Source organism: Ustilago hordei (genome assembly GCF_900519145.1).
Source record: "Ustilago hordei strain Uho2 genome assembly, contig: UHO2_contig_09, whole genome shotgun sequence".
NCBI classification, from domain to species: Eukaryota; Fungi; Basidiomycota; class Ustilaginomycetes; order Ustilaginales; family Ustilaginaceae; genus Ustilago; species Ustilago hordei.
The window spans coordinates 153,807-165,723 of NW_024545280.1; the positions used below are offsets into that span (position 1 = coordinate 153,807).

Consider the following 11,917-nt stretch of genomic DNA (forward strand, 5'->3'; position numbering starts at 1 on the left):
TTCAGTCCGCCTAGCTCGCCCAGCCTCACGGTTCCGTCCCGTCCACCTCGTGTCGATCCTGCATCTCCTTCCAAGCTCATACCAACCACTCCCTACCTTCAACGCCAAGCGCAACAGTCTGCATTGACACCTTCCTGGTCCAACCCAGCTTTGAGAACCTCAATTTATTCGCTTCCTCGCTCCTATTTCCCTATCTCCCTATTTGCCTTTCCCTTCCTCCACCCTCTCGCCTCTCTTCGCTGGCTCATCAGACGAAGTTGGCTCTTTCGAAGCCCCATAACCTAGCCTCTCCCCACCGTCTCTTCGGAGATCAGGGGATTGCAGGCTGATAGGTTGTTTGAATTGATTCATTGGGGTCAAAAAGTAAGCCTAGATAGAAGATAGCAATATTAAAGGTCGTGTATCGACTAGGTCTACAACGGCCCAAAGGTCGATGCACACTACCCAATTGCTGCACATTCCTGCTCATTCCTGCACCTTCCTACCAACCCCCTGTCTCTTTTCGTTTCACCTTGAAGCTTGGGCAGTAAACATCTGAAGTCGAGTGTCACCCATGCAATTTCAATGAACATTTCACTTCTATAGGAAAGCAGAAAGGACTGTGTGATTCGAAGAGTATGGACAAGGACAGTGGATCATCTACAGAGCGCTTAAAAGAATGAAGATGATCACTTCAAGCAGAGCGGGACCTGACAAATGCATATCTGAATAGAAGCGCGCGGGTATAGCGCAAAAGGAAGAACGGAAGTAAGATAAGATCGTTGAACAAGGAACGGTGCTCTGGAAAGGAGCGAATCATCGGCTCAACCAGCACCAGGAAAGAGCATTGTGGCGCCAGCAGCACCGCCGACAATGCCCAAAACTTTCTGCGACGTCCACCCTTTCTTCGCCTCTTCGGGTGCCTGGCCGGACATCCCCTTTACGCCAGGGTTCATGTCCGCAGCTTGTCCAGCAGCAACCCTTTGCTGCTGCCCCTGCATTTCCGCCGGACTGAGCTGACGAGTTGATGCGGACCTTGCGAAAGTGGCGGGCGTCCCTGCTCTTCCTGACGCTCCTCCAAGATCGGAGAGCATGGCAGGTCGAGCAGATCCTACAGCCGCTGCGTTGGGTTGATAGATCCTCGCAGCAGTACTACCCTCACCAGCCATAGAGGCTCGACCGAGTCCAGCGAAGCCGGCTTCTGAGGCCGCTGCTCCACCACGTACGCCTGACAAGCTGCTGAAGCGGGTGGTGGGTGCGAAACGAGAAGCTGCACCTGCTTCAGATAAAGCTGCGCTTCTACTGAGAGCCGATGCTGCGCCAACTTCAGCTTCGACCATGGGGACGCCTTTGGTGAGCAATCCAGCAGCCGCCTCTGCCCTGGCTCCTGCGAATGACAGAGGCACACGCTTTTCGAGTCTGGGGGAATGGCGCTTCTTGAGAACGGGGTCCGCTTCACCACCTCTGCCCACGTCAGGAGCATTGGGACTAGCGGCAGTACCAGTGTTAGCGCCAAGTTGAGAGCCCACGACCGGAGTCTGACCATAAATCGAAGCGGGAGCAGAAGCAGGCGCCATATTTTGGCCGGTGATTGACGCTGGCGTTCCCGTAGCGAGACTTGCTCCAACATCACCGAACGCGTCGCCAGATGTCGATGGAGGTCTCTTCGACTGCAGATACTGCGTGTACAATTCACCACCAGGAACCATTGGACCACGAGTATCCGCATTGGGAGTTACGTAAGGTACCGGCTTGTGCTTTTCCTTTTCGCCCACGATAAGGTTGCCGGCAAGTGTGCCGAAGAACATGGTCGTACCTGCGATTGAGAGGAAGGAGCCGACACCAGGTGATCGCTTCGACAGCGATCTAGTCTCGGATTCTTGATCAGGATGGCCAGAGATGTCTCGCTTCTTGAGGACACTACCGCTTGCGCTGCCGCCTGCCGAGGAGTAGCCAGCAGCAGCGTTAAGCGCCGCGCTCGCTGACGAAGCACCTCCTGTGGACGATTCAGTACCAGCACTGGAGGAGAAGGAGCCTGCTCCCATGGAAGGAGGATAAGTACTGCCTGAGGAGCTGTAGGCACTGCTAGGGAAGGCAATACCTCCTCCATCTGACGAGGATACCAGCGGAGCGGATGCTCCGGAAGGCGCATAGCCCATACCAGCCGACTGAGCAGCTTGGCCCTGCACTAATGCCTGTTGCTGTTGCATCAACAGCTGCTGTTCTTGCTGCTTCTTTCGCTCCCGTTTCTTCTTATCTTTTTCTTCGTCTCGGTCCGTCGGGAACATGGTGGCTGACTGAAGATAGCCCAAAGCAATACCAATGACGGTGAGGCCTCCTCCAATCAGAACGGCTCTGCCGCCACGCTTATCCAGACGAGTCTGGCCTGCGTCGCCGAACACCGGCTTGGCAGATACAGCCGAGGATGCATCGCTGCTGCGACGTCGCAGCACAGGATCATTGCTGCCCGCATCAGCCGCCGCGACACCTACACCACCGCTGCTGGACTGCGCTGCGATTGCCTGTTCGGTCAGAGCATCGCGTGCTTGGGCCTGCGTAGTGGCTAGTTGCTGCCACTGCTGCTGCTGCATTGCAGCCTGCTGCTGTGTCTGTTGTTGAGCAGCAAGCTTGGCAACGTAGTCGCTGTACCCTGGCATAGCTTTCGTCGCCAGCTGTCCTGGAATGCGCTTGGGGACACCAACGGCGCCATACATCGGCGTGTCATCCAAGTCTTTGAGGATGTCGCGGTCACGCGGGTTCTCTTGTCGCCATCTTGAGTGCGAGACACCCTTGTAAAGAACATAAAGTATACTGCCAAGGGCTACAGCGCCTGTCACTTTGCCCACAGGTCCCTTGCCGAACAAGAAACGCTTTTCTAGAGGTTTTGATGACTCCCTCACTTGGTGCTCAATTTCAGTGCTGTGTTTAGCCTCTACGGATCTCTTGCGGAGAACTGTTTGAACCTCATCGGATGCGGATGCGGTCGAACTTCCCCTGGCAGGCACATTCGCGGAGCTGATGGCACTGCCTTGTTGAGCGGTCGCAGCCGTAAGCTGTTGCTGCTGCTGTTGCAAAATGCTCGTAGCAGAAGAGCTATAAGCTGATGCGGGGAAGACGATGTTGCGAAGCGAAGGTAGTCCGTTCGAGGAGCCACTCGGAGCAGGCTTCCGCATGGGCAGAGCTGGCAATGCATGATCCGGATCAGCAGCAGCGACAGCGAACGGATCCTTGGGTTTGAGGACGTTAGGATCATAAGGATCGAAAGGAGTCTTGTCCACTTCGGGCTTCCACCCCATGACAAGCGAAGGCATACCAGGTGAGATGGCTCCTCCCAAAAGGAGCCCGACGCCCGCAGCTGTGACGAATCTCTTCGACAGCTTCGGATCGTGCTGAGCCTCATCGAGCTTTTGGGACTGTTCCGTGTGATGGGGTCGTTTGCGTTTGACCATGCGCTTGTGAGCCGGAGGCACAGTTGCACACTCATCTGGCAGACTGCGTTTCTTCCTAGCAGACTTTGTATCGTCTGGTTCTTGAGGCAAAGGCATCAGCTGATACTGCTGGCCATCCCAGCGTCCAGCCGTATCAATGAAGGTAGGCGGAGTTGGGGGCGCGGAGAATTGTTTCGTTGCTAAAGCAGTAGTCTTGACCGCGAAAATGAAGTTAGCGACGTTGGCGATTGCTGCAACGATACCGATAAAGCTGCTAATTCTCTGAATACGGCAAGCCACCAAAAAGTAGGAATCCAAACGTCAGCGACTGGGATAAGCGAATAAGCGTCAATACAAGCCTGGATGCTTACGGTGACCAGTGGGAACTTCGGAGGTACTGCGCCATGCTTGGCAGTTTCAATGATATCTGCGCGCTCGATCTCGTGTTGCTTCAGTTTCTCTTTTTCGAGGGATGTTTTCTCTATAGCATCGATTTTGGCTCGAAGTTTGGATTCATGTTCTGGAACAAATAACGTTTTGGTATCTTGCACCACTTCCACACTATAACTCGTCAGACCTCTGGTGTATTTAAGGTTGTTGCCATGGCCAAGATGGGAAGACTTGTAGTGATGCTGCTTAGGATGTCGGTGAAGACGTGGTCCAGACTTCGGTTTGTGCTTGTGAGGCTCGCTGTCGCGCTGCTTATGCTTTTGCTCCTGTAGCGCGTCTTTGGCTGAGGCCGGAGCTGTCTGCGCTGTGAACGCAAGGCAAGCCAAGCTAAGAAAGAGCAAAAGCTCGAATCGCATGATGAGGTTTGGACTGCTGCGTGGCGGTCAGCTGTAGCAGGATGACGAGGCCAGCCTCTGGATTGTTATCGTGACCCTTCGGTATTGTTTGCGAGAGTGTCTTGAGGAGGTAATGTCCAGCCTCTTAAAGTGCGATGGTGATGGGTTAGAAAAAAAACACGCATCCTCGAGGGACACTGATGTCGAACAGCTAGCTGAGCCACCCAACTTCACGGCTGCGTCTCCGTGACAACCCACATTGCATAAGGCATGGAGCATCATTAGACTCGCAAGCTTCCTAGAGATGCATTGGAGATGAAGACCGAAAGTTGCCCCACTTGTGTGCTGCACTGCCTGGCCGGCTCGTCGGTCCAATTTCGTTTGTGCTGGAATGAAACAGTGACTTTTCGTTCGTGAGCATCACGGGTGGACACGTAGTGGTCAATATTGTTGAAACGAGTGGCAGACTTGAATGGTTGGACGCGGCTTATTACGTATGTCGACGATGAACAGTATGTATAGACAGATGGATTGGATGCTAACGGAGAACAAACTAACTGAACGTGGTGCTTTCATACGTCTTACCCTGTGAATGATTCAGTAACATGCTGAGACGGAAGATGGGTCTGAAACAGGACGAGGCAGTGCAAGAGAACCTCAGCGATAGAGCTCATGGCCCTTATCTCTCCCCGATATGGTCATCGGACACGCCGAGGTCCTCGGCCTGATAAGAGTCGATACAGGCGCAGCCTTCCTACAAATATATCGATGCAATGAGGCATAGCACAGGGACGGTCGGTTTCCGCAGACTTGATAGATAGAAGCTCCACAAGGCTCATTTTCGACATGCTAGTCTGAAGACGACAATTTTTCGTGCTCGAAAACGATGTCGATATGCATCAGCGGACATGTGGGTGCGAATGAGATGGAGAACAGCCTGTTCGAAACGAACTCGAATTATCCGAAAAGTTAGGAGCATCAGACGAGACACTGACCTCGATCGCTTCTGTTGAAGTCCTGACGAGTCAGGACAGCAGAGCTCTTGGTCTTAAGAGACTTGGTGGGAGAGGGTCTGGTTTTCAAATGAAGTCTCGTTGCTGCGACAACGTTGGACCACTACCACCAACCAGCCTCCCCCCACTTCATATCGGTGTTGCAACCATTTGTTGCATCAGGACCGAGCGGCCACGTCGGTGGCTTCATTTCGACCACATTGTCCCTCATTGGGCGCATCTTGCCCACCACCTCGCACGCATCCCAAAGCAAGCAGGCCGCGATCGCTCTAGATACTGTAGGGTGGCGAGTTGTCGAGCCTCGATTCAAAAATTCCCAGGCTCATGTCCGCAATTCCCACGAGCTTGCATCTCATTTGCGTTTCTCAGAGAGCGGTCACGGCTGAACGTGGGGTGTGCCTATGATCTTCGTCTAAACAAGGGCGTCTGGGCATGAGCAATTTTCACAGGGGTTCACGGCAGAGTTTTGGCGACTACAAGCAGCTCCCATCAAGCATTGTCCAGTGACGCCAAGCCTTTTGTGGCAACAGGTGTCGCACCGATATTGCGAAACGATTGCACAGGATCCGCTGTGTCAGGTCTATTATACGAACTGAACCAGCTACAATTGCGACTGGCACCAACTTGCTACTATACTACCACATACTCCGGCTTCCTGATCTCTCTTTGTCTTGGCCCTTCACCTTCCTTTTCCATACAGTTTCTCCCCTTCCTTCCCATTTCACTCCGGCTACGATGGCTAGGCTCTTGAAAGGCCTCAGTGTGGCGCTGGTCGCCATGCTGTATGTCGTGTTTCTCGTCACTAATTACGCTTTAGCAGATCTAGTTCCGCGCTCTCCTCGCCACTCTCATCGAGCCCTTCATCGAGCATTCGTTGGCAAGCGAGCATCTGCAGAGGTTCAAGACTGCCCAGAGAGCAATAGTGCCATAAATTCGTATGTTGGTGATGAGATTAAGAAGCTTTCTTCGGCTTCCGAAGAGAAAGGTGGCCAGGAGCAAGTAGCGGAGAGAGACCTGACCGGCACCGCCGGAAACCCACATGTACAGGTCAAGGTGAAATCCTCGACCCGTCCAAATGGATCCTCTCATTCTTGGTCATGGTCATGGTCGTCGCATTCTTCTTCCTCATCCTCGTCTTCATCAACATCGTCAACAAATGACGGCACCAGCCTTGGCTCTACCAGCCCATATATCAGTCACTTAGGCCAGTCGGACCAGCATCAGAAGCCACCCACACAAGGTCAGCCTTCAAAAACATCTCAGCCACCTCAACCGCTTCAAAGATACACTGAGATTCGCTCGAGCCACGGTCAGGACACATCTGACAGTACTCATGAAACAACCAAGTCAGTTCAGAACAAGGATGGCCGCGTCGTCGATCACACTGTTATCGCTCGATCGCATTCTTCTTCGGCTCATTCGTCCTACAGCCGCTTCTCGAATGTCTTCCACTATGTCATGGCCGGTCACACTGAACCGTCCAGCAACATCGCACCTTTCTCTAACGCTCAGGTAGAATGGATGCGTTCGCCTGCTCAAGCTGTCGCTCTGTCAGCCTTTGCCGAGATTGGTGAGCCCATCCCTCGTCCTGCCAGAGCCGAGATCTGCAACCGTCGCTTCCCCTTCACTGGTCGGCAGTACACAATCGAAGAAAAGGACCACCGCTTCAGCCAGCCTTTCTCCAAAGAGGCTCTGGACCCTGTTTCCAAGATGGCGCTCGATCTGCATAACAACGAACGTGCTCGCTACGGTCTCCGACCACTGCAGTGGAATGTCGAGCTAGCCAATATGGCCGCATGTTGGGCTGATCTCAAGGCATACGGTCACTCCCAGGATCACTTCTGTGCTACGGGCGAGAACATCGCCATGGGTCTTGGCGATCCTTGCTACAGCAACCCATTGGAAGGCATGAAAAATGCCATCATGGCTTTCCTCGACGAAGATCGCAACTGGGCACAGAACCCTCAGATGAGCGAACGCACCGGTCACTGGACGCAGACTGTTTGGAAAGACACACTGTTCGTCGGCTGTGCAGTAGCCCAGCGCAAAGACTTCATGCAAGGCTACGGCACAAATGAGAAGGCCGCCATGTACATTGTTTGCGAGTACTACCCGCCTGGAAACGTGCAGGGGGAGTACGAGCATCAAGTCCCTGCAGTTCGCCCTATGCCTCAACTACGCTCCACCTGCTCTGCCAATGAAAAGCACGGCAGTTGAAGCAAGTGATTTGGTTTCTTCGCGCTCTCTGTCAGCTCCAGGAACACCAGCTGTCCTCACTCTCCTGCATCTTTCTTCATCATTGTTCAGTTTCACTTTATACCTCTTCCACATTCCGTCAGCTGGCTGCCCCACTCCATCACACGCTCTTTTTGTTTTGCTTCCATCTCTCGCTCATGATCTTTGTGCAAGCCGGGTGCGTTGCGGCATCTCTTCTTTTGCTGGCGCGGGCGCCAATTTTCTTCGCGTTTTTTTGGTCTCATTCCGTGTTTTGCAAGCGTCTGGCACGAATGCAAGGCTGATTCGTCTGTATTCTAAGCAGCGCAATGCCGTATGAGTGCAAGCATGTGTCCCAATTGTTGGGGAATACACAAGCGAGGGGCGGCAAAACGGATAGCAATCGTTGTCGTTAGGAGAAGGCGACTAAGTACAAAGCAATGCTAGATATATATGTCTCTACCAATGGTCAGTGTGTGTATGTGTGGGGTGAGGTGACACGTAGGATTGCGTGCTATCGTGATAAGGGTAAAGGGGTGTTGTCTTGAATGATGAGCAGCGTTGGTGGGTAATGATGAGCGTTGGTGGTGATGATGGGCGTTGATGAACGTTGGTGGGTGATGATGAGCATTGATGAGAGTTGGTGGGTGAAGATGAGTGACGACGGTAAACGAGGTTGGCGGACATGTTAGAGCGAAGAAAAGAGGTCGTGTGATTTCACTCCAATAACGAAAAAAAATCGGGTCTGGAGAGGCTTAAGAAAAGTTGGTTACATTATATTGATAATACACTTTCGCAAGTACAACTCTGTCCCGGCTAGCTCAGTCGGTAGAGCGTCAGACTCTTAGTTACAAGGGTTTCCGAGCATGTCTCGGAGTCTATCTGAATGTCGTGGGTTCGAGCCCCACGTTGGGAGTTTTTTTAGTTTTTTTATTTTTGGTTAACGTCACGCGTAAGACAGCGTGTGTCAGCAAGGGTTCTTTTTTTCTTCTTTTTCTTTCTTTTTGGCCAAGGCTCCACATCTGCATCTGCAAGCAAACTAGTTTCGACTCAGCAACATTGGAACCTGAAAGCATGACCTTCTCGACTTTAAAATGTGCTCAGCAACAACCACGAACTACCAACACTGATTGCCACACTCACTACTTATGACCGGCATTCTTTCAAGATAGGATACTTTCGCTAGCTGGTCTAGCATCAGACGCCAGACGCTAGCACCGGCTTCTTCCTTTCGGCGGCGACTGAGGCAAAGGTTTCATCATGCGTGCCTCATCGGTTTCGCATGGCATTCGGGGCATCTTCCCACTCATTCGAACCTTGGTGCCGAATGCGATATCACCGCCCTTTGCACTTCCGGCGCTTCAGGGCTTGCGGCTGGCCATAGATGCTACGCTGCTCGTACAACGGCTTCACTTCGCCGACGACCCGCATCCTTCCCGACACGTCATCGGCTTTTACCGCCTCATCTCGTCACTGCGCCAACATGGCGTCATGCCAATCATGGTTTTTGACCACCCTCACAAGAGACTAGCTCTGAAGGATCGAGAGCAGGTCAAGAGAAGGAACAAGCGCGAACTCGACAAGATTCGCAGCAAGCTAGAACACGAGCGACGCGGCCGTCTGCAAGAGCTTCAGGCACATCTGGACGCCTTGTCAACACTGCAAGAATCCGAGAGGCGGCAAGTCGGAGACCTACTCGATGAATGGCGACAGCAATCACAACAAAAGCTGTCCGAGAAGCTCAGTCAACCATCGACCTCCACGGCTCCGCCATCACAACCACAGTCAATAGCTTTGACACCACCACCACTCCCAGAAGCACCCGCAAAACCACAGTCAATAGCTTTGACACCACCACCACTCCCAGAAGCACCCACAAAACCACAGTCGGTGGCTTACAGCATGCACACAAATTGGCTACAACTCGAAGAAAGCTTGCGTAGTGGCGTCTCAAGTCAGTCAAAAGGGCAGAAGGTGCTGGCTGAAGCTGAGCAAGAGATCTATCACACGATCGCTGCCCAGCTCAAGTCTGGCGAGGCGCCCCAGCCGCTGCCACCGATACAAGAAGGGCTAGACACAGCGATCGGAACAACAGATGCCACTCCCTTGCATCCTCTATCCTCGCTGAACGCCATGCACCATTCCCTAACAAAGACGTATAATCGAGCAACATCACCTCTGTCCGCTTCAATATATCAAGACTGCGCCACGCTATCTTCACTCATGGCAGTCCCTGTGTTCTGGACAGGAGATGGCACACGCACAGGCGGAGGAAGGATTCATGAAGCAGAAGCCTACGCTGCCTCTCTCGTCCGATCAGGCTTTGCTGATCTCGTTGCGAGCGAAGACAGCGATGTTCTTCTCTATGAAGCCCCTCTCTTGCGTGGTCTGATGGGCGGTGTTCGCAGTCCAGGAGTGCTGACTCGAGAAGCTGGGAGGGGAAAGCTTGAGGTTGTCTGCGGAACACGTGTCCGCACAGGCCTCTTTCCCAAGCCTGAAGTCGAAAAGCTCATGCAGCTTCATACAGGGAGCGATAGCACCGCCATGACCTCTGGCAACGCCGAACCGTACGATCGAACGACTCGCGCCTTGATGCTCGACTTCGCTCTCCTCTGTGGCACTGATTTCAACCGCACCATACCAGGAATCGGACCCAAAACAGGCTTGCGGTTGCTCAAAGAGCATGGCTCAATCTCGACCATACTTCGCAAAGAATCGAAAAAGTTCCGTCCACCAGATGATTTATCGATCAGGGAGTACGAGACAGAGCTGAGACATGCAAGGTTGGTCTTCCTTATGCCGCCTAAGGTCAGGGCTGCTGCGAGGTCTATCCTGGGTACAGCGGCCAGTGGGGCAGCGGCGAAGATGGTAGGGCAGCAAGGTGTGGCTTCTCCTGTTGAACGTACGTTGTTTGCGGAGGCCACGCCGACGTCAGCAGAGATCTCTAATGAAGTACATATCGCTGCTGCGGAAGTGACGAATACTGCTTGCTCTGCAGAACCAGTGGTCGAGTCAAGCTCGGTGCTAGCAGTCGCTTCGACAATAGAGACGGTATCAAGCGGCGAAGACGGGGCCTTAAACTCTTCTTCCTCGGACGTCTCCGCGGACTCAGCAACGACAGCAATAGTGTCATACGATCGTCAAGCAGTACACGAGTTCCTCCGTTCACATGGCGTTTTCCGTTCCACCCTCTCCTCCGATGACGATCCCGACTCGCCTTTAGAGGAATTCAACAGCCTCACTCGCGAACAAGAGTGGCGTGATTTGTTGGATCTCGAACTTGGCTTGACTTCAACTACCAGCAGCAGCAGTAGTGCAGCCAGTCTATCCGACTTCCATAGCGTTCTGGAAAAACAGAGCAGGGACACGAAGGGCGCGTTGGGAACGGCCACATTGGGAGCGGACTTCTTTGGAGAACGCAAGGCGGTGGCTTGTTGGAACCCACAGATGGAACAACATGTCAGGGAGGAGACTATTGCTCGCCGTCATACCAATTAGCACTCCTGTATAATCATAATAGAAGTTCAAAAACGCTTGGGAAACCCGACTTGAATAGTTCGTCTATGCAGATGTGATCCAAAGGTTGTAATTGACAAACGGGTGCCAGAAGAACCAAAGCTAAAAGCAGGTTTGGAGGGCAAAAAGAAATGATTTCAGCCGGGTTCGAACCGGCGACCTCCTCCGTAAGCCTCAACGATCCGAAATCGGAATTGTTAAGGAGACGCGCTAACCAACTGCGCCATGAAACCATCTTGTGCATTGGAGCTCCTATTGCGTATTTGAACTGTATCAGAGATTTGGTCCATCAAGCTGCAGTGATGTGGACAGCAAGATCCTATGTCGCAACCATCTCCGCACCGGTTTCCATGTCACTGCTCGTTCGTTCTCAGTGCATCTTTTCTCAGTTCTCGTTGCTCGGACAGTGTTCAGCTACAGAAGACAAGTTCCTACTTGAAAACAAAGCCGATGATCAACGACATGCTCAAGCCATTGTCCAGCTTGTTTTTGCGAGGGTACCGAAAAAATTCCTTTCAATGAGTTAGGCTAGATGGGTGAGAAAATTAACTTCACGAAACGAAATCAAGCCTTTATGATGCCAGTTGCAAATGTTGAAAAAAGAAATGCAAAAAAAGAAATGCAAAAAAAGAAATGCAAAAAAAGAAATGCAAAAAAAGAAATGCAAAAAAAGAAATGCAAAAAAAGAAATGCAAAAAAAGAAATGCAAAAAAAGAAATGCAAAAAAAGAATGACTCCCAATAGGGGGCTCGAACCCCTGACATTCAGATTAATGTAATCCAAGCTGGTGCTCGGAGACTTAGCTTTAAAAGTCTGACGCTCTACCGACTGAGCTAATCGGGATGGAGTTGTCTGCTTTTGACAATGCGATCATTTTGAACATATATATACAGAACCGCAACTGACCGAGGGCAAGACATCTTATTCAAGCACCTTTGTTCCGGATTCTTCTGTGACTAGAGACTTGGACGCAGCGATCCAA

The 11,917-nt window shown here is 52.2% G+C and overlaps 4 protein-coding genes and 3 non-coding genes across 7 annotated transcripts; 4 read left to right on the forward strand and 3 right to left on the reverse strand.

Annotated features, from left to right (window-relative positions):
- Positions 1–803: 803 nt before the first annotated feature.
- Positions 804–4,213, reverse strand: UHO2_04437 (uncharacterized protein; the record flags this gene model as incomplete). The annotated part of the gene is made up of 2 exons (XM_041558429.1): positions 804–3,689; positions 3,779–4,213. 2 exons carry the CDS (start codon positions 4,211–4,213, stop codon positions 804–806), a joined length of 3,321 nt encoding a protein of 1,106 aa, XP_041414363.1.
- A 1,727-nt stretch (positions 4,214–5,940) lies between these two features.
- UHO2_04438 (related to Fruiting body protein SC7 precursor.) lies at positions 5,941–7,422 on the forward strand (the record flags this gene model as incomplete). Its single annotated transcript, XM_041558430.1, has 1 exon — positions 5,941–7,422. The coding sequence occupies one exon, from the start codon at positions 5,941–5,943 to the stop codon at positions 7,420–7,422; it is 1,482 nt and encodes a 493-aa protein (XP_041414364.1).
- Positions 7,423–8,229: 807 nt separating this feature from the next.
- tRNA-Lys(CTT) lies at positions 8,230–8,335 on the forward strand. The gene has a single exon. It is a non-coding gene; the product is annotated as a tRNA-Lys (tRNA).
- Positions 8,336–8,679: 344 nt separating this feature from the next.
- Positions 8,680–10,917, forward strand: UHO2_04439 (uncharacterized protein; the record flags this gene model as incomplete). Its single annotated transcript, XM_041558431.1, has 1 exon — positions 8,680–10,917. The coding sequence occupies one exon, from the start codon at positions 8,680–8,682 to the stop codon at positions 10,915–10,917; it is 2,238 nt and encodes a 745-aa protein (XP_041414365.1).
- Positions 10,918–11,066: 149 nt separating this feature from the next.
- Positions 11,067–11,462, forward strand: UHO2_04440 (uncharacterized protein; the record flags this gene model as incomplete). The annotated part of the gene is made up of 1 exon (XM_041558432.1): positions 11,067–11,462. The coding sequence occupies one exon, from the start codon at positions 11,067–11,069 to the stop codon at positions 11,460–11,462; it is 396 nt and encodes a 131-aa protein (XP_041414366.1).
- tRNA-Val(AAC) lies at positions 11,068–11,168 on the reverse strand. The gene has a single exon. It is a non-coding gene; the product is annotated as a tRNA-Val (tRNA).
- A 207-nt stretch (positions 11,463–11,669) lies between the features above and the next one.
- Positions 11,670–11,778, reverse strand: tRNA-Lys(TTT). Its single transcript has one exon. It is a non-coding gene; the product is annotated as a tRNA-Lys (tRNA).
- Positions 11,779–11,917: the final 139 nt, after the last annotated feature.